This window comes from Pempheris klunzingeri, chromosome 20 (assembly GCF_042242105.1).
Source record: "Pempheris klunzingeri isolate RE-2024b chromosome 20, fPemKlu1.hap1, whole genome shotgun sequence".
Classification (NCBI taxonomy): domain Eukaryota; kingdom Metazoa; phylum Chordata; class Actinopteri; order Acropomatiformes; family Pempheridae; genus Pempheris; species Pempheris klunzingeri.
This window is the reverse complement of record NC_092031.1, coordinates 21,216,215-21,242,837: the sequence shown is the minus strand read 5'-3', so window position 1 is coordinate 21,242,837 and position 26,623 is coordinate 21,216,215. Positions and strand designations below refer to the sequence as shown.

The 26,623-nt window shown below is 42.2% G+C and overlaps 1 protein-coding gene across 1 annotated transcript in view; it reads right to left on the bottom strand.

Moving 5' to 3' along the window:
• LOC139220322 (signal transducer and activator of transcription 5B-like) overlaps window positions 1–25,863 on the bottom strand; it is a 30,555-nt gene extending 4,692 nt beyond the window's left edge. Inside the window, exons 1-14 of the mRNA XM_070852400.1 lie at window positions 25,707–25,863; window positions 20,730–20,864; window positions 18,773–18,929; window positions 17,008–17,097; window positions 14,354–14,531; window positions 12,085–12,215; window positions 8,849–9,000; window positions 8,399–8,554; window positions 4,770–4,949; window positions 4,386–4,473; window positions 4,000–4,122; window positions 3,629–3,721; window positions 2,280–2,486; window positions 2,003–2,097 (exon numbers count right to left, since the gene is read on the bottom strand). Of these exons, the coding sequence (XP_070708501.1) occupies window positions 2,003–2,097; window positions 2,280–2,486; window positions 3,629–3,721; window positions 4,000–4,122; window positions 4,386–4,473; window positions 4,770–4,949; window positions 8,399–8,554; window positions 8,849–9,000; window positions 12,085–12,215; window positions 14,354–14,531; window positions 17,008–17,097; window positions 18,773–18,929; window positions 20,730–20,857 (1,778 nt within the window). The 5' untranslated portion in view covers window positions 20,858–20,864; window positions 25,707–25,863. The remainder of the gene's footprint in view (window positions 1–2,002; window positions 2,098–2,279; window positions 2,487–3,628; window positions 3,722–3,999; window positions 4,123–4,385; window positions 4,474–4,769; window positions 4,950–8,398; window positions 8,555–8,848; window positions 9,001–12,084; window positions 12,216–14,353; window positions 14,532–17,007; window positions 17,098–18,772; window positions 18,930–20,729; window positions 20,865–25,706) is intronic.
• Between the last annotated feature and the right edge of the window lie 760 nt (window positions 25,864–26,623).

Below are 26,623 nucleotides of genomic sequence, written 5' to 3'. Positions count from 1 at the left end.
TGATCTGCCAAGTGGTGGAAGGCTTACAGGGCTATTTGCATACAGCAGATCAAGTGTCCTGTTTTCCCTTGTGGGACTGTCAGCATAATCTGCAAAGCCAGTCAGATGGGAGGTGAGGTTGGCATGATTAAAATCTTGCTGATATCACAATGAATGCATCAGGGTGCTGGGTCTGTCTCTGTGATCTAAAAACATTGTTAGTTGAAAAAACACACTTAACACATAACAAAGCACAAGAGCTGCTAGGACGTGCTGCCACACAGTACGGCACATTATTCAAATCAACTCAAATTCATTTGAATGAATAGCACACATATCTAACCAAGTGGTCGACTTACATTGTGGATAATGTTCAACTTTATTCTTTTTCATTGGCCCCAAGTGGGGAATTTGTGCTGCAGTAAGCATAAAGACACATACCAAAAATGTAAAAAAAACAACAATCCACAATAGGAACATTACAATATTTACAAATTACATAATCAAGTATGCATCGACCAGAACCCTCCAAGACACTGGCATCCCACGTTAATCATTGCTACAGATATAATATGGCACCTCAACATCAATAGACAACATGGAGCTTACACCTACTGCTGGCCGCTGAACAAGTATGTGCCCCATTCTAGCACCAGCTTTTAACAAGGAAGAAGAATACAGGATCCAACTTCTCACCTTGCAGCTGTAGTATAGACATGTAATCACTTAACCACACCCAACACAGCCAGCAGTGTGAGTGCTGTGGTCAGAGGTCCCCCCCCCCCCCCCTCCTCCTCCTCCTCCTCCTAGGAAGTTGGCCACCACAACTCAATCTTTGGAAATACTGGAACAATTCTATGGAGATGTGAGGCTACTCTACATCTGGGATTCACTGATACCAATACCACTATTGATACTGCGTTCATGTGGTCATGCTGGGATACAACCGCACCAGACACCACTTTAAATGGCAGGTGAGCTGCACCCGTCACAGAAGAATTTTTGTGGGTTGGGTGGTGCGGATGGGCTCTTGTAACAGGTTGGGTGATTGACCTGCACAACATGCTGAGCAGCCATGATCTGCTTTTTTGTTTTTCATTCACTTTGTGTAATTACCTCCACCAAGCAGGTTATGATTGCCCTGTTATGAAATATATAGAAACAAAAAGATAATTACAAATAATTACTTTTATAGTAATTTCTAATAATTCCTCCTGTGACGTCTAGTGGCACCCTAACCCTCTGTGACAGCTACTGACACCTGACATCTAGGCAGTAGAGTGACAACTGACACTTATGGCGCGTTTCCACTAGTACCTAATCGGCTCTACTCAGCTCTACTCGGCTCGACACGGTTTGGTTGCGTTTCCATTACAGTAGCGTACCACTTCAAAGTGGGCGGAGTCGTCATAGCAAGGTGGCCCGAAACTCCGGTGGTGTAATTTGTATACGGCACAAACAAACACAACTAAGGACATGGAGCGTTTGGTTTGTGTGTATCCGTTTACCTCGTTCACAGAAATAATAAAAACGCACAGTCTCTGTTTCTGGGGTTTTAAAAATGGCGGGTTTGATTCTTGTGAATGAGTCGCTCTCGTGACTCATCAAATGACGCCGCTCCCTGGCCAATCAGTGACCTGCAGTCTGGTGACGTCGCATTGTCAGCTCGACTCAGCTCGCTTGGAACCCCGGCAGAGGAGGTACTAAAATAGTATCTGGTACCAGGTACTAGCGCTGGTGGAAACGCAACCAAACCGTGTCGAGTCGAGCCGAGTAGGTACTAGTGGAAACGCACCATTACATATGGTAATATAACGGTATTGAAATGGAAATGGTATAATCTCATGGTATTAGCAAGTACTTGGTGTTGGCAAATACCCAAATGCAAGTACTTGTACTATGAAAAAATGGTGCATGTTCTTCTCCTATACAACTCCGTTATGTCACCTTGATCACAATGTGCTGTCTAAGCTGTCCAAATAAAACAAGTTGATTGAAAAGAAGACAGCATGATGATCATTACCCATCATTCCAGTGAGGCTTGAGATGTTTCTTCATGAGCTCCACAACTCCATCAAACCACTGCCAGAAGGTAAAGCTGCGTAAAGGTAAGCTCTCCTGTATGAATGAAACATTTTACATCAGCACACATGAACACATATTTTTGTGTTTTGTTTGTGTGCATCAGAACATTTAAAATGATGATGCAGTGTGAGAACAAACTTTATAATGAGAGCACAACTTTTCCTCAGGGCTCAAATTCATCTGAACTTTAAGCAGCAGAAAGGAGCTGGTCTCACCCGGTTGAACTGGGCCCAGGATATGGTCATGATGCGGTATTCCTCTGAGTTGTTGCTGCTGCTCGTAAAAGCCTTCTGTGCCAGGAAGACAAGGTTATCCTCCGACAGGCCACGGCCACTGTGCATCTCTGCCTTGTACTTCATATCGAGGGCCTCGCACAGCTGGGGCCACAGCACCTTGTCAGGCACGATGAATGGCACCCTGCCCTTAGGAGATCACAAAGGGTGGAAGACAAAGGACAAGAAGTAGGACAGTTCAGATCCTTAGTGTTTCTTAGCTTTGCTGTCTCTCATTATATTCACCATTGTTGTTTTGACACAGTATCAGAAAACACTGAATGGCACAAAACGGGGAATAACAGACCAAAAGAATGCAACAGATTAAGAGCATTAAGATTAATGAGATATAGTTTAAAAAATAAGTCTGGCCTTTATTTATTGTTGCTGTTTCTTATTAACTAACGTGTTAACCAATCTATCAATTATAGATGCAATGATTAGTCGATTAATCAACTATTTTGATGAACGAATAACCATTTTTTAAAAAAATCAACCCTAACTACCTAAATCTAAGCAAAAAAATGCTAAGCACCTGCTGACTTTGTAGTTTTGGACTTTTGGTTGGTCAAAACAAGACATCTGACGGTGTCACCCTGGATTGTAGGAAATTAGAATACATATTTTTCTCACATTTTCTCACATTTATAGACAAAACAGTCACAAAAACTATTAGGCAGAGTAAAGCATGTTGAAAATAATAAGTAGTTGCTGTGGCTCTCAGCTCCAAGAACACTTTAAATCTTTAAAAAAACAAATCACAATATATGGTTTAATCAGGTTTTCAGAAATCCCAGTAATTCTCTAACACAGGCGGTCATTTTTAGCAAACATTATTCAAAATGAGGTAAATAGCAAAGTTGTTGGTGATTATTTTCATTAGCGCATTAATCCACATTCCATGCTCTAGTGAGGAATAGTGACGGCAGGACAGTGTAAATACTGTGTGTGTGTTCATGGTAATGAAGGAACATGTCACCCAATATAACACTGCAATGATGTGTTTCTAATAATAATAACATAATAACACTGGAGCACTATGGCACAGATAAATGAGACATATCAGGCTGTGATACACACACAGTAGCTGTTAGTTGATACATTCATACATGGTGTGGCTCTGCACAAGGGATTTGCTGATAATATGAATATTGAATGTTGTGAGACTTATCCAAGACTTGACACAAGTGACACTGCGTGCAAGGTTTTCAGGAAATTTGACTTCATGCAGTACAGTCACCACCTGATATGGTGAAGTATAAAAAGTCCAATGCAGAAAACAGTCTACTTACAGGCTCAGCAAAGGCATTGTCCCACAAGACTGTTGCCGTGGCGTTGTTGTCCTGACTGCCGTGGACGATCACGACCACAGGCAGTGATAAGGTCTGCAGGTCAAAGATAAAAAGTGGGACAGTAAAAGATGAACGTGGAAGAGTCTTCTGAATTCATTCAAATGTATTAATTATTGATGAATTTTGATGCCGTAACATATTGAACTTAAAGAAGTCGTTATTTAAAGTCGTCCAAGAAGGTGGAGATGAAATCAGTAGCAGATGTCCGAAGAGTAAAGCTGATCAGTCAATAACCAACCAAGACATCCAGAGCTCAGTGTGCTGCTGCTGCTGTTAACAAGTAGAAAAGGTCAAAAGTCCCTCCTTATTACTTTGACATGGAAGACCAGCTCATTGCCCCCGACGCTGAACTGTGACTCAAACAGAACTGTGAACTTCTCCTCCGTCACGGACTCTGCACCTCGACGGTCCGAACGCTTGATCCGCTTCAGTGACTGGACACACACACACACACACACACACACACACACACACACACACACACACACACACACATTGGAATTTGTTTCTAATTTAACATAACGCTAGCTGTATGTTTCACTCTGTCATTTTGTTTAAGTTACTGTAAATCTGTGTTTTGAGTATGTACTGAATCCACCACTATACACCACTATATTGTAGTGGGCATTTCAAAATACCAGCAATGCCACTCTCACACTCCTCTCACTCTCCTAAAAAGATAACCAACTGAGCTTACCATGTTTCTGAAGTGTGCACTGAGGGTGCCGGTGGCCTGGTGATACTCCATCACACAGTTGTTGTTGAGGATTTCACCACTGCTTTCACTACCAAGGCAAACGAAAGTAGTTAGAAAGGATCACCACATTTCAAGGAAGGAGAATTACTCATGCAAATGGTTGGCTCTTAATACTATTTATATTTGTTTAATCAATTAAACAAAATCAACCAATTATTGCCTTTTTATATATAACATCTAATATTGGCTGCTGTAGTCAGCCAATATTAGATTTATTAGCCAATATTAGCCAGTTTTAGCTTTGTATCAGCCAAGTGTCCACCAGGAATTTTACCAATGCATTTATCATAATCACAAGTCTGCATGCTGGCATGTGTCCCTCACCTGTGTGTGCTCCCGTTCTTCAGCAGAGCTTTGGCCTGCTGCTCGCTAACAATGACAGCCTTGACCTGAGGTGGGTTCATGTGGACATTGAGCTTCCCGCCCACCAGAAGGCGCACCGTGGCTGCAAATTTGGTCTGGGTCTTTAACACCTGGGGTGGCTGCTTTTCAATGATGAAGGTACTGAAATAGAAGAGGGAACAATGATGGGTTGCTCAAAACTGCTCTTGCCCCTGCTCTCAACATACTTGCAGCAAAACCCTTAAGATACCATGAATAAGTCATCCCTAAGTTCATGAAGCATGTGTAAACTACATAGGTAAACACTCATGTTCTCTGGCAGGACAGAATCAACATCTGGAATCCCCTCTAATCTTAGCCCATTCCTCATAGCTTCCAGCTCTTTAATATTCTTAGGTTTAAGTGCTGCAACTGCCTTCTTCAAATCCCATCAGATTTTCTGTGGGATTCAAGCCAGGCGACTGTGACGGCCACTCTAGTATCTTCCAGGACTTTTTCTGAAGCCAAGCCTTGGTGGACTTTGAGGTATGTTTGGGATCGTTGTCCTGTTGGAAGGTCCAAAGACAGATGACATGATGTTTTCTCCTAGGATTTCCTGATATTTGATTGAATCCATCTTGTCCTCCAAACGCTGCAGGTTTCCAGTGCCAGAAGAAGGAAAGCAGCCCCAGAGCATCACTGAGTCACCACCATGCTTCAGTGTTGGCAGGGTGTTCTTTTCAGCGTATGCCTCAGTCTCCCTTACCCATATTTCTAACGTCACTGTAAACAAACCCACAGCCAGTCCAGGTATTTGATGTGTTCTATCTCAAGCACACCTGATCCAACTAATGAGGCCCTTTATTAGTTGCATCAGGTGTACTTGAGACAACACCTATTTTGCAAATGAGTGCTTTGATGAGGGATTGGGTTTGGGAGAAATCATCTGTAATATTAGTTCTGGTGAGCTATTTCAATTGATCTTGTTTTAGTTGTTCATTGAACACAGCTGAAAGTTTGTAAGTTTTGCCAATACACCTAATTGGTAATGGGAGTTGAATAATCTTGAGTGCAACTGTAGGGATGCTTTTCTGTGGTTGTAGCAATGAAGAGAGGAGTCCAAGATTCATTCAAGAAGTTTATGTAGGTGAACGAGCTTGGAGTCCAACATCACAGGCATAGATGAGACTAAGGAATACAGAGTGAGGCTACCACATCTATAGGATTCTACAAGCTATATCTGGTTTCAGATACATGAGAGCATGTCCCAAGATGGACTTGATCTTTCCTTAGAACAACCAGCTGTCCAGACAAAGCGGAGTTGGAAGAGCAGTATGCTGACTTGAGAGTAACATGTATACCATGTATGACACAAGTTCCTACAGAATCATGTTACATGAGAAAAACCTTCTAACAGCAACTTTAGCTGTCTGCTGCCAGGTGACAGTGAAAGGTTGAGGTTGAATATGACTTATCTGCAGTGTTGCACAGTAAGCAGCTATGTGTATTTCCACTACATTATTAAATTACAAAAAGCATGTCATTGTAATACATTACAGTTACTAAGGAGAAAATATGTAAATTACAGCTACTAATCAAAATGTCAGTGATTACAAAGAGGTAACATACAAATCTATTTATTGTAATAAAAAGCTTGTAGAACGTGTTGCGGTTATGTCATTTCTGGGCAGAGGCGCCATCAAGGGGGGGCCAGGGGAGGCCGCGGCCCCTCCTGAAAAAAACTTGGCCACCCCGGTGGCCCCCCCAGTTCTGATCGGTCAAGTTCAAATTTGAAAATTTCGGAAATTGTAACTACGTTGTCCGAGTGCAAGTGAAGGCAGCACTGCAGCAGCTGCTGCCCAAACTCAGAGACGGACAGTGGAAGTCATTTTCAACGGCAGCTGTTGAGACAAGCAGACTACCAACAGGTAAGTCAGTCAAACAGTACTTACTTTTAGAACAAATAGTGTGTGTTTGGTAAACTGTGTCTGTGCTGAACCTCCTGCTGGCTGCTCTCCGTTACTGAGCATCTCATTAGCTTGTGTTAAGGGCCGCTAGCGTCAGATCACCAGCACCTGTGCCGTGATGCTACAGTAATTTGCAGACAATGAAGAGAAAGTCTACGGACATATCTTCCATATGTGTGATGATGCAGGCCAAGATAACACCGCCGAGCAAACCCATGAACAGACAGGGACAGAGACAGAGCAGGGCAGAGGAGCAGGGTCAGGCAGCGACAGGTCCAGAGAACAGGGAAGAAGTAAGGCAGCAGGCCAGACAGGAGACAGCTGATCATCCTACTGCTGGACCAACAGGTGACCTTGGAACAGGGTCCCTCATGAGGAAATGAATGGCAAGAGAGTAACTTCACCTGGATAAACGCGTGGTAACAAGGTGTCAACACTGAGTTATGAATCCTGGTGCAACAACAGAAAGCTTCTTATTCATGTTTACTGGTAGAAGAGTTTGAACAGTCAGAACAGAACTGACTGTGGGTCCATAATACAACTGTAATCTGGGATTACTATGGACAGCTACTCATGTTATTACCGTTGGTTTTGCTGCTAACTTATTTTCCTCATGTTTCATCACAGATATTTCCCAGTCAACATCAGAGGGCCCAAACAGCAGCATCTCAAGTTTTTCCCCAGTACTCTTCAAGGGGGCAGAAGACGAAGCTTCAAGAAAGACTGGTACAGTGTGTACGCATGGCTAGAATCCTCTCAGAGCTGTGGTCAAATGTCTACTGTCAAAGACAATGCTTTAGTGGACATAGTCTGTTACATGTTTACAGCAGAATAAAGCTGTATTGAAAACAATCAAAGGCCTCTGTGTGGTGCTTTGAAACTTGAGTAGACTTGTTCCCTGTAACTGTTTAGTTCATTACATGAATGTACTCCCTAATAGTAAAGCTGTATAATACAACTACCCCATTAGAACAATGAATTTCCTAACTCATAAATAAACCAACACTTAATAAAACAGGCTTGTACTGTATTAGTCCATGTACATCTAAGTAACATTAACTGTAAAATTAGAAAGTATATGAGAACGTGATTCCTTAACTGTCATATTGACACTAATCTTGACTAGCCTCAATACTTACAACAGCTTTTCTTCTTGAAATTCCGTTATTGTTTTTGGTTTTGGTGTGCCACCCCAGGATTTTCACTGGCCCTATCTGGCACCCCCTGTGAAAAATTTCTGGGGGTGCCCCTGTTTCTGGGGCACTGGGGTTAAATTTGGATATCAGAAATAATTAATAGTTAGGTTTTCTGCAAATGGAGTTGGAGATTTGGACAGGAATAATGGTGTCTTCAATGCTGATTATTATTATTATACTGGGTAAATCTAAAACAGTGAAAAAACTGATTAAAAAATGATTCATGTGGGTTTGATCATCTCCAAGACATTCACCTCACTTCAGCCATAACCACAGTGCCCAGTGCAGCCCCCCACATGAGTGATCCCAGAGGGCACGTGGGAATAAGCCTTATCCAATTCCACAAAACATTTGCAGACTGGATGAGCAAACTTTGTGATCCCCATAAAGACCTAGTCACGGTAGCACAATCAGGCTGGCTTTTAAGTGTGAAGCACACAACACTTAAGAGATGAAGTCTAGTTCTTACCTGGTAACCAAGGCAGAGATGATATCAGTAATGTCAGCGTTGAGTTTACTTAGCAGCTCTTCCATGGGGCCTGGCAGAGGAAGCTGCTGGGTTAGATGTTCACAACGTCGGATCTGCTGCCGGTTCTGCCAGATCAGGTCAGCCAGCTTCTCACACCTGGTGGACCCAGTAAAGGGGAAGATGAGAAAATGAGACTGGGTACCTCTATGAGAGTATATTTATGCATACTGTATATATGGAAGCATACAAATTATATGTTTATGTTTTTAGAGATTTATGTAAAGTATAACATTTCATAAAAATCAATACCTTGAATGAAAGAAAAAAATGTCTTCTAGAGCACAAAAAAATCTGCATTTGCTTGAAGTAGGCAAAACAATTAAAAAAAAATTTCTATCCTATAATATAATATGTCAGGTAAAATAATTAATAATCATATCCAATATATACCAGGACTGGAGGACATCCAGCCCACCCTCATGAGGACCTCCATTGCCAGCGAGTTGCTGCTTCCTCTTCCACTGAATGAGCTCATCATCGAGGATCAGAGTCTGCTGCTTCCTCAACAGGGCCAGGGTCTTCTGGTGTTGTTCTAACAGGTCCTGCAAACAGTCCACCAACTTTATGCTGAGAAATATTTGCATATGTAACACTCAACATGCAGTTAACATGCACAAACTATATACACTAAAAATTACGTTAGTAGGAAACTGGACAGCATGTGAACATACACTGCAGTAATCTGATTACTGTAACTAACTAAAATTATCTACTTATTTGCCGCAATTTACAAATTGTCACTGTTTCTCTCTCTCTCCTTGACTATTTGTTGATATTTGTGCAGCAGATGTTACACCTGTTTTTCTCAGATGTCAAATTTCATACAAAATGTCAATTATAATGACCTCTCCCAAATATAGAAACAGAAGAAATCAGATCTCAGATCTGTTTTTGTAACGCTGGCAGTGCTTGTTAACATACTAACAATATGCTTGCTGACACCAGTCTCTTTTTTACTATCGATATTCAGAAAAAGCCATTTGAGTAGCTAAATCTATAGAACATCAAATGAGTTTCATTGTTGAACAATGGGAATATTGCTTAGACCTGCAAGCAGGTATACTGGGGTCCAAGCATCCAATGAAACTCAGAAACAAGGACAGACCATCTCTGGGAAACCAGAAGGACAAAGCTATCACTGAATTGGCCTCCAACTGGTGGTTTAATGGGTGTTTGTTGGAAATTAGATTATGAAATAAAGAAAAGAAATGTCAATTAAAATAAAATGTATTACAATAAAAATGTACAGAAATGTACTGAGACTGAAAGGAATGAATGACATAAAGTCTTATAGATAATTCAAAGGGTACCCTGTGGAGTTTTTGACCTCTATTCATAGTGGAGCATTATGGAACAACACTATTACAAGTGGGCCCCTGAGGATGCACACAATTCACATTCCTGCCAACGGTTCCACACTTTTTGGTTGATTCTACAGGTAAGGTGCACAGAAACAATATGACAACTAAGGCTGTCAAGAAGACTGCAAACAAGTACACACAGATGCAAACAATGCAGGTTTCAAACTATTTTGGCTTTGCAAATGTTTTATGAGGAAGAAAAAGCATTCAACATAGTTGAAGAGGACTTCGGTTTGTATCAATCAATCAATCACATTGTGTCACTAATACATTTGTACTTATACTTAAGTAACTTTTTTAATGTAAAACTTTAACCTGTAACTATTCACCATAGTGTGGTATTAACACCTATACTTAAGATCTGAGTACTTCTCTCACCACTGTGTGTTAGCCATCGTAGTTGAAAGTGGTCACTCAGTCACTTCACTAAGCTGGTCTCTCCCTACTCATACTGGTATCTGAGTTGATCCTCTCATTGCCTCTCTCTCCTCAGTTTGCCTTTTTTATATAAGCCGCCGTGGACCGCTTCATTTTTGGAACACAGTATCAGCTAAATGGATTGTTTTGTTAAGTTCTATGCCACTAGCTACACGCTCATTCCATGCTGTGCACTGTGACAAAGGCACTTATCAGCACTGTGCATAGGGCACCAAGTGCTGGCAGATTATCATGCTCTTGCATAAATGCGCACATTCACAAAAAATGGTTGCATATGCTGTGCTGAGATTGTATCAGTCAGGTCAATAAAAGGTGTGAAATATGATTTCCTGATACCACACTGTTACTAATAAAGTATGATGTGTTTACTCAAGTGGGCACCTAACATATTATTATTTACATTTTTTAGTGTTTGAGCTTTGCTCATTTCTATTAGCAGAGTGCTACAGAGATTTGATAGAACAGAAATTCCCCAGTGCATTAGTACATTGGTATTTTTGCTTATTGCCATTTCCACCTTTGTCGGCCTCCACTACACATTACCACACTAACTAAAGCGTTGAAACACTATAGACTTACACTAACTTTATTCTTTACACTATACACTAAGTATTCAAATCCCTTTGAAAATGGCTTTGCTAGTTTTTCCCTCGCCAATATTTAGCCTGACATTGGAAGGTTATTTATCCCCCGTGGCAACAAGCTAGGCTGATATGGTTGATACCAATGGATGCCGGAGGTCATCTAGTTTCATATGAACATATTTTATACTTTTTACTTTTCTGTTTGAAGTTTATTCTTATTCTTTTGGAGCTGTGTGTAACAAAAAGCAATTTCCCCCTGAGGATTATTAAAGGAATTCTGATTCTGATGATATGTTACTAGAGCCTCTTTAAGTCACCAACCCCACCAAGATGAGTGTACAACTCAAGAATGAAGTCTAAGCTTTATGCTGCAAAAAGAATTTGGTGTTCCCTTGCCCAGGTAAGGGACTCCTGGAGTCAGACCTGGGAGGGGAGCTCGCCAGTGAGTGTTTGGGTCCACGGGGCCCAGCTGGGCCCAGCCCGAAGGAATAATGTGGAACCACCGTCCTGTGGGCTCACCACCTGCAGGGGCCGTTACAGGGGTTGGGTGCATGGCAAGTCGGGTGACGGGCCAAAGCGGGATTTTGGGCATGCATCGTAGACTGGCTCTAGGGACTTGGAACGTCACCTCTCTGGCGAGGAAGGAGCTGGAGTTGGTGCGGGAGGCTGAGAGTAGTTGGGCTGGCCTCTATGCACAGTGTCGGCCCTGGAACCAAACTCTTGAAGAGGGGCTGGACTCTCTCCTTTTCTAGAGTTGCCCAGGGTGAGAGGTACCGGGCAAGTGTGGGGATACTCTCGAGTCCCAATGTGTTGGAGTTCTCCCCGGTGAGCAAGAGGGCTGCCTCCATGCGACTACAGATTGCTGGGGGGAAGGCTCTGACTGTTGTGTGTGCATATGCACCAAACAGCAGTTCAGAGTATCCAGCCTTCTGGAGGAAGGGGTCTGGTGACTCCACAATTCTACTGGGAGACTTCAACGCTCACGTGAGTAATGATGGAGAAACCTGGAGGGGGGTAATTGGGATCTGAACCAGAGTAGTGCTTTGTTTTTGGACTTCTGTGCTAGGCATGGACTCACCATAATGAACACCATGTTCAAGCATTGGGTGGTCATGGTGTACATGATACCAGACCACCTTAGACCAAAGATCTATGATCGACTTTGTGGTTATGTCATTGGATCTGCGGCACATTTCAATGTGTGAGATGATGTGTGTGCGCTGGGTGTGTTGTGTCCTCCTACAAGCCTGTATTTCTGTAGTGTGCTGGCCTCTCTGGTGAGCCAGGCCTCCACGGTGGTCCTCTTGCTCTGTAGAGAGGTTTCCCTCTGGGTCCGCTCGGCTGGAGGCAGTGAAGACAGGCTACTCAACTGGGCTGTCAAAGCAGGAAGCAAGAGACAGGCAGGACATTACAAACACCAACACCACACCAACACAGTTAGTTATTGGTTAAAAATGCAACTTTGGTAATCAGCCCGACTACAGGTCAGGTCCTTCTCTATTAAGATGTGTCAGCCAAACAGGCTGGTGATCAGTTCTCCTGGCAGCACAGAGACAAAATACCAAACTGCAGCTGAAGCTGAATTTTAACTTTTCTGGTTCAAAGAGGAGAGGATTTCATTGTGTTTAATCATTTGTGCATACAAGCCAATGAGTGGCCAGTGGGTTCTGTGCTGCTTTAGGTCACAAGTTTATCTTTGGTATTACATTTCAACTCATTTTTAGATTAGGACCACTCATCAGGTGCAATGGCGTGTAACAGTGTGAGTTTGATTTGCCTATATTGATTGGACCAGTAAATGACTCTCTACATCATGTATATATCTACACACGTGGACAAAATTGTTGGTACCCCTCTGTTAATGAAAGAAAAACCCACAATGGTCACTGAAATCACTTGAAACTTACAAAAGTAACAATAAATAAAAATTTACTGGAAATTAACCATTGAAAATCAGCCATTACTTTTGAATTGTGGTTCAACAGAATTATTTAAAAAAACAAACTAATGAAACAGGCCTGGACAAAAATGATGGTACCTCTATAAAAGATTGAAAATAATTTGACCAGAGGGACATGTTTAACTCAGGTGTGTCCTTTAATTGGCATCACAGGTGTCTTCAAACTCATAATCAGTCAGTCTGCCTATTTAAAGGGTGACAAATAGTCACTGTGCTGTTTGGTGACATGGTGTGTACCACACTGAACATGGACCACAGAAAGCGAAGGAGAGAGTTGTCTCAGGAGATTAGAAAGAAAATTATAGACAAGCATGTTAAAGGTAAAGGCTATAAGACCATCTCCAAGCAGCTTGATGTTCCTGTGACAACAGTGGCACATATTATTCAGAAGGTTAAGATCCACAGGACTGTAGCCAACCTCCCTGGACGTGGCCGCAAGAGGAAAATTGATGAGAAATTGAAGAGACGGATAGTTTGAATGGTATCCAAAGAGCCCAGAACAACCTCCAAAGAAATTAAAGGTGAACTCCAAGGCCAAGGTACATCAGTGTCAGATCGCACCATTCGTCGTTGTTTGAGTCAAAGTGGACTTCATGGGAGACGACCAAGGAGGACACCACTGTTGAAAGCAAATCATAAAAAAGCGAGACTGGAATTCGCGAAAATGCATATTGACAAGCCACAAAGCTTCTGGGAGAATGTCCTTTGGACAGATGAGACAAAACTGGAGCTTTTTGGTACGGCACATCAACTCTATGTTCATAGACGCAAAAATGAAGCATACCAAGAAAAGAACACTGTCCCTACTGTGAAACATGGAGGAGGCTCGGTTATGTTCTGGGGCTGCTTTGCTGCATCTGGCACAGGGTGTCTTGAATCTGTGCAAGGTACAATGAAATCTCAAGACTATCAAGGCATTCTGGAGAGAAATGTGCTGCCTAGTGTCAGAAAGCTTGGTCTCAGTCACAGGTCATGGGTCTTCCAACAGGATAACGACCCAAAACACACAGCCAAAAACACCCAAGAATGGCTAAGAGAAAAGCATTGGACTATTCTGAAGTGGCCTTCTATGAGCCCAGATCTAAATCCCATTGAACATCTGTGGAAGGAGCTGAAACATGCCATCTGGAGAAGACACCCTTCAAACCTGAGACAACTGGAGCAGTTTGCTCACGAGGAGTGGGCCAAAATACCTGTTGACAGGTGCAGAAGTCTCATTGACAGTTACAGAAATCGTTTGATTGCAGTGATTGCCTCAAAAGGTTGTGCAACAAAATATTAAGTTATGGGTACCATCATTTTTGTCCAGGCCTGTTTCATTAGTTTGTTTTTTTAAATAATTCTGTTGAACAACAATTCAAAAGTAATGGCTGATTTTGATTGTTTAATTTCCAGTAAATTTTTATTTATTGTTACTTTTGTAAGTTTCAAGTGATTTCAGTGACCATTGTGGGTTTTTCTTTCATTAACAGAGGGGTACCAACAATTTTGTCCACGTGTGTATATATGTGTGTGTGTGTGTGTGTGTGTGTGTGTGTGTGTGTGTCCTCACCCTGGATGCGGAGATTCTCCTGGTACTGGATGATGAAGTACTCCTGGCTGTGCTGCAGCTTTCTCAATTCACTCTCAGTCTCCTGTGTGGCCAGGCGGAGCTCCTCAAAGGTCTGGTTGATTTGCTGGTGGCGCTGTGACAGGCTATCCGTGGCCTGCCCTCCACTCCCAGAGCTGGCCTACACACAGTACATTCATGTGGGTCCAGATGTTGCTTTTTTTTGGACCAGAGCACTGAAAGCGCAAGGAACCTATTGTTTTTATAGAAATTATTTTTCTCACTAACAGTATCAGATTTTTGAGTGGCTTAAAATGCTTGAAAATTCATAAAATTCAGAGTTCTGGATTGAATGGGTCTGTGGCTTGTGGCCAGCTGGATCCATAGGGCCCCCAAACACAGGCTGGAATGCTGGAACACAATTGCTTTAATGAACTAAATTTGGGGGGATCATTGCTCTCATCATTCTGAATGTATTCATTTTTTTCAGATTTTTTTCACCAGACAGAAAGTCAGCCACTTTTGATTTTGTGCAAAAACACATTGAGGCTTTTAGGATGCACAAACGGTCATAAAATTTCCACCCACATTCAAATTAGTAAGTAGTTGTATTTACATGGCAACCTGGCTTGGGCATAGCATGTTGGCACGATAGAGCCCCGTAAATACTTGGAGCATTTTGAGGTGCCAGGGGTGCTAAGTTAACTTAATGTATCTGGAGAGGCAAACCATAATATATGATATGGGTCCTAGACCTGAGTATGGTACCTCAGCCCCTAGAACATTTGAAAGTCACTGAGTCCACCTTTAAATCTAGCATACATGTACAAACATTTGTTAAGCAGATTTATCCAGTCCAGACTTAAAAAAAAAGTCCTTAAGTCCAACAGGGAGTTGGCCATAATTAATTTGTGGTAACGCTAATCATCATGGGCGGTTCTCAAGAGTCTGATGAGTTTATCTGCTAGTAGTAAAAGCGGATTTTGAACTCCTATGTTTTGACACTGCAGTAGCAGTTTTGTCACTCAAAACTAATACATTAACAAGGTTAAACCATTGCTTAGCTATGCATACAGTTATGCTATGCTATATATGCCCAGTTTTTGTTACCAGTCTGTCTGTGTGCTGCTTTCTTAATCTGTTGATGAGCCAGGCTGGAACATTGATTGGGGCACCACCGCAATAAAATAGGAAAAGGATAGCCAATTGAACTGATTCAGTCTCATAAAATAACTAAACTATCAATTTGGTATTATGATTAATAATTAACTTAACTACTACCAAAGCTACCATATTGATAGCTAGCTGAAGGATTTCAGAGTTCTTGGCAGAATAGAGGTTGGCAGTATTCACTCTTGTACAATATTAAAGAACACAGCATGTGTATTAAAACATTTATTAAAACAAAGTCAAACATAAAAGTAATCTCATAAAATGTACCTCACTAACAAACAAGAGGGAGAGAGTGTGTGTGTGTGTGTGTACACACGTGTACATGTGAATATGCAAAAGAAGGTAAGCCTATAAAAAAGTGGGAGAACCAAAATGGCTGCCAGCCCCCATGGTCTGTGGGTCAGAGGAAGACAAAGGGCAGTCAGCTTTGTCTCTCAGTCGAAGCCAATTTGTAAAGCTGTATGTGTGAGTGTGTAGGATGAAGATGTCAGGTTAGGAAAGGATGGTTAGTTGCATGCGAGACAAGTGTCTGTGTGAGCAAACTAACATTAAACATTACTACTACAACATATTAACATTAAAGCAAACCAAAACATTAACAAGGTTAAACCATTGCTTAGCCATGTATACAGTTATTCTATGCTACGTATGCCCAGTTAGAGTTTGTTACCAGTCTATCTGTGTGCTACTTTCTTAATCTGTTGATGAGCGATGCTGGAACAAGGGTTGTGGTTCTTTGTCCTTGCTGTCCTGGTTGCAGGCTGAAGGAACGCAGTCGCTCCTTTGTTCCTTGCTAATTAGCAGATCTGTGCTAACTTGCTGGTGTGCTCCTGTTGCTTTGAAGATCAGCTGGCAGACTTCAAGTCATACCTGCTGACGCTGAGAAACTTGGTTCAGGCAGGGCTTTGTGTCACTACCATGAAAAAGGTGGTCTGCTTGATACAGGCCACACTGGGGAGAAAGCTCCAGGCCTGTAAATGGACTCTCAGGGTCCAGACGAGGAGAGAGCAGAGCTGGGCCCTCGGGGGTCCAGGCAAGAACTGAGAGAGAGGAAGACCAGTGGGGGAGCTCTGGTTTTGTTGACCTGAGGTTGTAGGGTCATGTGCCACACATTGACCAATGGTGGCAGTAAATCTGGGTACATATGTGCGTTTAGCACACATGTGTGAAATCAAGGTACTCAGAGAGGGAGCCCTTTGTTCAAAAGACAAAGAAACATGTAGTCCTCACCAGTTTTGGTGGGACCAAAACACCCATATTGAGTAAAAGTCAAAGCATCACCTATTAAAAACAGGATATCAGCCTTATGTGACAAATATCATTAGATTTACATTAAATTTATATGGTGTGGTCTACACATAATGGACAGTGACATGAACTACAATTAGTCCTCTGGCACCACATAGAGCACACAGGAAGTGAATTTTTTGTTTTCATTTTTCATCCTCTTCAGAATGTATACATATCTTGTGTAAACCACTTACATTTGTTGCTTCTTGAACCAGCCTCTCCTCTGAGTGCAGGATGTGTTTTATGCAGCGCACCAGCTCCAAAGGACAGCGGTCATAAGTGCTCTGCAGAGATATACATACACAAACACATACCTTGAAAGTCTGTGATAGTTTTCATTTGAGTGCTCCCTGACACCCCAACAATAATATACAGATTTTGAACAAAAGTCATCAGTATGCATGGACAGGAGTCAGTCAACAGAACCCTTCAGCAGCCAGCAGTATATGGCTCTATGTGAGGACACTAACCTGACCCCCAACTCTTGGTAATTGTGTCAATGCTGCTCTCTTGGCCAGGTCTATCTTGGAAAAGAGATTTTAATCTGAATCAGACTTTAACCTGGTTGAATAAAGGATATATAACTAACACTAACCTGTTACCGAGAGATCTGTCTGTATATGTTTAGCAAGTAACCACTGATGTACTGATGCACACAACACAACAGAATGCCTGCAAATACATCATCCACATCTACAAGGTTTACCTCTTCAACTCATCAACAAGGCTCCTCCATTGGTTCTCATAGGGTCTGACCATCCTCACTTAGTAGTGGCCATCAATCCTGTAAAGAAAAGTCTGGCTGGAACCCCATTAGCTGTCTATCCTGCCCTGGGCTGAACACTAAATGCCCCCCAATGCCATCTACTGACCAAATGTTCAGCAGTCTTTATGCATCACGTGCAATACTTGCACTACAATACTTCCAGAAAAACATACATTAAGGCTACGTTTCATCAGGTTCACTGACACAACTCTTTATAAGGTGATGTCTTCAAATATCTAGTTTTGTCCAACCAACAGTCCAAAATCCAAAGAGATTCAGTTTATAGTCATATAAAGCAGAGCAAAGCAGCAAATCTTCAGATGTGAGAAGGTGTTACCAGAGTGTTTGACATATTATATTTATTTCTTAAATATCATTAAACTTATGGTGATCATATAGGTCTTGTGTGTGTGAATCAAAAATAAGAACTGTCCATTTCTATTTAGCTCAAACGCTGATATGCCAATACACATCAGCCCAGAACAGATGACTACCCCAGCCAAAAGAACTAAAAACGGACAAAGCCAAGCAGTTAGGGAACCACTCTTTTAGTGTATGGAGTGATATTAGCAAATTTTTGTCAAACAGACTGCTGTTTTCTGTTGTTGCTAGCGTTTCTTCTCAAAGCTGTGAACAGAAATCACATCTTGCTCCTCTTCTAGCATTTCCTCTGCAATTTCTGTTGTTCTCTCTACCTAAGTTAGAATGGACAATTAAAGTTAATTGCATTACCTGTGCAAATGAAAATTAAAACGAATAAATAAATGTTTTGACGATCAGTCAGTCCAAGTATACCGTACAAACATAGCTTTAATTAGGTAAGTGATTCACAACAGTGATTTTCAATACAATTTTCGTATCGGCTTACTACAAACAAGAATAATGATAATACATTTCAGAGTGTTTGTCATGCCTACAAAGATTTATTTATTGTCTGTGGGGAAAGTTTCTGTGTTTCACTGGGTGTCGTCTGCTGTAATTCTGACTGTGGCCACTACACCAAAACACATGAGTGAAGGTAACACAGAACAGGACAGGTTTGTTTGAGCTGCTGGAGTATCTCCACAGCTGACAAATGAGACCTGTTGCATGTTAAGTGCACCGAATTGTTTCAGCATAACATTTCAGTGACTAGCAAATCAAGGTTTCAGGGCAGGGCAGTTTTCCCTCATCGTACAGTAGTTGACTGGTACCTTGAGCTGATTGGCGTAGTGGCCCAGCTTGATTTTGAGCAGGAAGCCATCCTCTCCTCCCTGTAGCTGGGCTTTCCTCTGCAGCTCGGCCACCAGGTTGTCCAGCAGACGCTTGGCTTTGACCTCCTCTGCTGGGTTGTCCAACTCTACTGAATCCCTGTGACAGATAAAAAAACAAAAACATTTTTAAATCTTAATCCAAAACCCCTGTCAAGCTCAGTGCTGCTCCATACAGAACTGTTTCGTATTATTAAACCTGGGCCCTACTTTGGTTTTTTTTTATACATATTTTGGGTATGACTGGTAGGTACAAAAAGTTTTGGAAATGGTCCAAGAGATCACCTCAGCCAGCAGCTGCAAACAGGTTACAATGGCTGTAATGGAATCCTTTAGGGCAAATGCACCCAACAAATCATGTCCTCTCAAAGTGCTGGTTTTTGCCACTGCAGAGTTGCAAACCCATCAGGGGTGGAAAAAGCTGACCTCGTGCCAAGCTGGCCAAGCACTCTGTGGCACGAGGTGACACATCAGCATGACCGTGACGTCCCAGCTTGTGGTAGTTGGACAGATCTATCACTGCAGTTTATACCACTACCCCACCAGAGAGGAAATTACTTAAGGGAGATTCGCCATTTCCCCTTTTCCCACTGTGAGTTACTGCTCTGTCTTTCTCAAACTCAGTGTAAACCACCACCAAAAATTTGAGTGTTACCCTTTTACTTATCTTTACTTACCACTTCAGTTCAGTTCTCTTATCTTCTTCCTCTAGCAGGTGGCAATTAGCATTTAAGGAGCATTATTGCCTCCTATTCCAGTGTAAGGGTGGCTTAACACTATATTATAACATTTATTGAATGTTCATTATATTTCAAATGAGAAAAGTTAGTAAATCAAAAGTGATTTACTGTTTTATCGCCCAGCTTAGGAGATCAATCAGCAAAATATCTACACAACATTACAGAACTCCTACTTGCATGGTTTCTTTTTATCACAAAATGTGGCCATGTACATGTACGGCTACATTCGCAGCTTGTATTGCTCACCCAGCTCTGCCCTGATCAGCAGACCTCTGTCTAACCTGATGGTAGTCACTCACTCCACTAGCTTATCATTAGCCCATTAGCCTGTACACTGCAGCTAAAACTGGAGCGGCACCTCAGATTTTGTTCTTCAACACAACTGTTTCTGTAACTCAATTTTAAAGTCATTTTTCAGCAGCCAAGTTAAAAATGTCTGATTTTCAGGCTATTCAAGTGCTTCAATTTCTGTGTGCCAAATTAAGTACTGCAAGCCCCCCACAAGCATTCTCATTATTATTACACATATTCTATAGGCATTGTGGTAATATGGTTATCATGAACTCTTTTGGCCATGATAATTGTGTAGTATAAATCTGATATTGATGTGATAGCCCTAAAACTTTTCTTTGAGAAGTTGCATGTGCATTTTTGAATTTTGAGTTTTGACTATTGGTCTTGATCCAGTTAATATCCTAGCATATCCTAGTTTTTTAAGCTGCTGCAGACATTAGGGATTTTTTGCTGATTCTAGTGCACAGCCCATTATAGATATCAACACATGGGTTGATGAATGGATGAATGACAGTTTCCAGGTTTTCAGAGAACTTGTTCAATCTTAGAAATGTTGTTGATCTGACACAAACAAGCCTGAACAAGTGATTTTATACGTTGTCACAGGTTGCAGAGTAAGATAATGATATGATAGATATATCTTATAGGTATAAGATGTCTCAAAGCATGCAAACATAGACACAATTCTGACCAAGCACTGAACCTTGCATCATAATACAGACAAGAATCTACTGTAAATCTGGAAGGTGCAAGCTGCATAATCTACTTAAATTTCTCATCAATTTTGTGATGCTGTCTCTATCACGATAGATTAATATTGTCATTTTAACAATGTAATTAAAAAAAGATCAAGGTATACAGCATACCAGAGCTGGCTTTCAATCCACTGCGCCAGGTAGTGTCGCACCTCGATGGGGAAGTGTTGGCCATACAGCGCCTGCATCTGGTGCAACGCCTCGCCCTGCAATTGCTGGGCCTGGATCCACATTGCCATGTTGCTCCTGTGGAAGCAGAAAAATGGTCTAAGGAATATTTCATATCAAGTAAAAGAAAATAAAGTTCAACAAAAGAAAAAAAGTAGAGCAAAAGGCCAAACTGCTGAGCTGTTCCAACGGCATGCATCTGTTCCCGTTAAACTCTCGAGAAAGCCTTACAGCTACATACAGATCACAAAATACTGGAATTATTCAAAAACTACAGCTGATTCAGCACAAACAAGATAGTCTACACTTCCCACAACTCAGCGTCAGATCATTGGTTTGACTCCTCTTGACACTAGATATGTGCACTTCAAACCAAAACACTATTCGATAGTCACTGTTAAATAAGATAGATTAAAATAAAATAGAATAGAAATAAAATAGATTATTCAAATAGTTGAGCCACACACACTATCACCGCCACCAGCTGCAGTAGGCATAGCGGTTGTATTATTGGCCAATTTGCTCACCATTATTGCTGAAATGTATTATTTGTGGCAGAATTACACATTTGACATAAGCCTTTGAATTCAAGTTAATTTGATTGCTCCATCCACCTGGACCAAGACCACAGTAGGAGGGGCGATCTCCCCAGCAGGAGGAGAGAGAGAGAGCCTGGATACCCAAGAAACTAACTGTAAAAAAGGAGTCAGCCTTTCAATTCAATTCAATTTATTTGTATAGCCCAGTATCACAACAGAGTTGTCTCACAGTGCTTTACAAAGTTCACTGAAATAAACAAGTGTAAGCGAACAAACAATCTTCCCCCCTCCATCACTGTCTGTCTTGTCCATCAACAGTAAAACAACACAAGGAAAAAAAAAACTGTTATCATCAATTTAACATTATATCCCAGTCTGGACTGGGTACACCAATTCAATCAGTGCTGAGCCGTATTAACTATGACAGGACAGCACTACTAACCATGGTAGGACAGCACTACTAACCATGACAGGACAGCACTACTAACCATGGTAGGACAGCACTACTACTAACCATAGTAGGACAGCACTACTACTAACCATGGTAGGACAGCACTACTACTAACCATAGTAGGACAGCACTACTACTAACCATGGTAGGACAGCATTACTAACCATGGCAGGACAGCACTACTAACTATGACAGGACAGCACTACTAACCATGGTATGACAGCACTACTACTAACCATGGTATGACAGCATTACTAACCATGGCAGGACAGCACTACTAACCATGGTAGGACAGCACTACTAACCATGACAGGACAGCACTACTAACCATGGTATGACAGCACTACTACTAACCATAGTAGGACAGCACTACTACTAACCATGGTATGACAGCATTACTAACCATGGCAGGACAGCACTACTAACCATGACAGGACAGCACTACTAACCATGACAGGACAGCACTACTAACCATGACAGGACAGCACTACTACTAACCATAGTAGGACAGCACTACTACTAACCATGGTAGGACAGCATTACTAACCATGGCAGGACAGCACTACTAACCATGACAGGACAGCACTACTAACCATGGCAGGACAGCACTACTAACCATGACAGGACAGCACTACTAACCATGGCAGGACAGCACTACTAACCATGGCAGGACAGCACTACTAACCATGGCAGGACAGCACTACTAACTATGACAGGACAGCACTACTAACCATGGCAGGACAGCACTACTAACCATGACAGGACAGCACTACTAACCATAGTAGGACAGCACTACTACTAACCATGGTAGGACAGCATTACTAACCATGGCAGGACAGCACTACTAACCATGACAGGACAGGACTACTAACCATGGCAGGACAGCACTACTAACCATGGTAGGACAGCACTACTAACCATGGCAGGACAGCACTACTAACCATGGCAGGACAGCACTACTAACCATGACAGGGCAGTGCACTACTAACCATGGCAGGACAGCACTACTAACCATGACAGGACAGCACTACTAACCATGGTAGGACAGCATTACTAACCATGGCAGGACAGCACTACTAACCATGACAGGGCAGCATTACTAACCATGACAGGACAGCATTACTAACCATGATAGGACAGGACTCCATGACAGGACAGCACTACTAACCATGACAGGGCAGCATTACTAACCATGATAGGACAGGACTCCATGACAGGACAGCACTACTAACTATGACAGGACAGCACAACTAACCATGGTAGGACAGGACTACTAACCATGACAGGACAGGACTACTAACCATGACAGGACAGCACTACTAACCATGGCAGGACAGCACTACTAACCATGACAGGACAGCATTACTAACCATGGTAGGACAGGACTACTAACCATGACAGGGCAGCATTACTAACCATGACAGGACAGCATTACTAACCATGGTGGGACAGCATTACTAACCATGGTAGGACAGGACTACTAACCATGACAGGACAGCATTACTAACCATGGTAGGACAGGACTACTAACCATGACAGGGCAGCATTACTAACCATGACAGGACAGCACTACTAACCATGGTATGACAGCACTACTACTAACCATAGTAGGACAGCACTACTACTAACCATGGTATGACAGCATTACTAACCATGGCAGGACAGCACTACTAACCATGACAGGACAGCACTACTAACCATGACAGGACAGCACTACTAACCATGACAGGACAGCACTACTACTAACCATAGTAGGACAGCACTACTACTAACCATGGTAGGACAGCATTACTAACCATGGCAGGACAGCACTACTAACCATGACAGGACAGCACTACTAACCATGGCAGGACAGCACTACTAACCATGGCAGGACAGCACTACTAACTATGACAGGACAGCACTACTAACCATGGCAGGACAGCACTACTAACCATGACAGGACAGCACTACTAACCATGGTAGGACAGCACTACTACTAACCATAGTAGGACAGCACTACTACTAACCATGGTAGGACAGCATTACTAACCATGGCAGGACAGCACTACTAACCATGACAGGACAGCACTACTAACCATGGCAGGACAGCACTACTAACCATGGTAGGACAGCACTACTAACCATGGCAGGACAGCACTACTAACCATGGCAGGACAGCACTACTAACCATGACAGGGCAGTGCACTACTAACCATGGCAGGACAGCACTACTAACCATGACAGGACAGCACTACTAACCATGGTAGGACAGCATTACTAACCATGGCAGGACAGCACTACTAACCATGACAGGGCAGCATTACTAACCATGACAGGACAGCATTACTAACCATGATAGGACAGGACTCCATGACAGGACAGCACTACTAACCATGACAGGGCAGCATTACTAACCATGATAGGACAGGACTCCATGACAGGACAGCACTACTAACTATGACAGGACAGCACAACTAACCATGGTAGGACAGGACTACTAACCATGACAGGACAGGACTACTAACCATGGTAGGACAGCACTACTAACCATGGCAGGACAGCACTACTAACCATGACAGGACAGCATTACTAACCATGGTAGGACAGGACTACTAACCATGACAGGGCAGCATTACTAACCATGACAGGACAGCATTACTAACCATGGTGGGACAGCATTACTAACCATGGTAGGACAGGACTACTAACCATGACAGGACAGGACTACTAACCATGGCAGGACAGCACTACTAACCATGGCAGGACAGCACTACTAACCATGACAGGACAGCATTACTAACCATGGTAGGACAGGACTACTAACCATGACAGGGCAGCACTACTAACCATGACAGGGCAGCATTACTAACCATGGTAGGACAGGACTACTAACCATGACAGGACAGCACTACTAACCATGACAGGACAGCATTACTAACCATGGTAGGACAGGACTACTAACCATGACAGGGCAGCATTATTAACCATGACAGGACAGCACTACTAACCATGGTAGGACAGTGCACTACTAACCATGACAGGACAGCACTACTAACCATGACAGGACAGCACTACTAACCATGGTAGGACAGGACTACTAACCATGACAGGACAGCACTACTAACCATGACAGGGCAGCATTACTAACCATGGTAGGACAGGACTACTAACCATGACAGGACAGCACTACTAACCATGACAGGGCAGCATTACTAACCATGACAGGACAGGACTACTAACCATGGTAGGACAGCACTACTAACCATGACAGGACAGCACTACTAACCATGGTAGGACAGCACTACTAACCATGGCAGGACAGCACTACTAACCATGACAGGACAGCACTACTACTAACCATGGTAGGACAGGACTACTAACCATGGCAAAAGATCGTTCCAGAGAAGTGACACCCAAAAACGAATCCGTTGAGTAACACACATGAGGAGGCTGTCCCACCTCAGCCCGCCCCCTCGGACCTAAAAACTCTTAGTTTCTGACACAGTAGGAAAAGGAATTGCTCGCCGATATGTTTAACTGCCACATTTGGCCAAATAAAAGCTTCAGAAACAGGACGAGTGTTTTGACAAAGCATGTAACTTAGTGAAGAAAAACTCCTCGGCATGAGAACGAAGGGAAGTTTCTCTCCCAACTCCTTTCAGATGTATCTTAGCTCGCTAACACTGCTGTATCTTGACACTGGCTCGTCGGCAACCATATGCAGCAACTTGCAACTTGCAAATGGCGATCTGTGACTATCACTGAACAGAGATACACCCGCTCAGGGGAAGGGTGGGGGACTTACTTACTTGAGGCTAACAGCTTTTGTTAAGACATCCTCCCAGCTAGCATAACGCTCGTGAGAAAGCCCACTGACGGTAACGTTAAAGCACTCAGCCCAAAACTTCACTTTCATGCGCCACATGTAGTTAACTGTCTTTAACTCACCTCTGAAGAAACTGCAACACACCTCACAACACCATTGGTGGGCAGCGGGCAGCACACACACACACACACACACACAACTTTTGAACCTAACACAAGTTAATTGAAATGCATGTCACATTACCAACTACTTCAGCGCCTTCTAGTTGATAGCAAAGCAGCTGTTGTTGACCTGCATCAAGATAAAAATCAAAATTGGAGATAGCTTCCGGTTTAAAATTTCAAAATAAAAATGGTAACGCTATGTCTAATAGCAGTTTATTGGCCACTGGTTGTTTTTTTTGGAATTGTTTCCTTAGTATATATAAGGCTACATAGACAACATGTTTAAGGTTGTTTTTTTTTTAGCCCAATACTTGTGGCAATAATTATTTTGACGTTTTTAATTTAGAGAAACTCTGAATTTCCGGTCATATTCATGGTAACTTCTGGTGACTTAGTACAGTCCTATTTCCGCTAACAGCCCCACTTCTGTAATGAGGAATCAGAATAATAGAAGATAACAGGTTAGATGGAAAGACTTATAAAAATATATTTTTAAATGGAATAAAATGAAGAAGTAAATGAGAAAAATAGAAGTAGGGGCGTCTTATTTCATTTAAATAGTTAATTTATTATCTATTTTATTTATTTTTAATCATAATTTATTTGGGGTGTGTCTAACTCTCTATATAGACCTGATATATATATACGATATTATAAATTTCAAATGCTGTGAACTGTAGCTGATAATAATTCCATTGTACTAACACCTCTTACACCTCTTGCTTACTAGCATCATTTGGAGATAGTCCTATGTATATTTCACAGTGGCAATGAATAATAAAGGCTATTGTGGGAGCAAAAAAATAATAATAACAATAATTTACTTTGTAGAGCATGTTGCATTAGGGCATGCAGAGACACTGTGAATACACTTT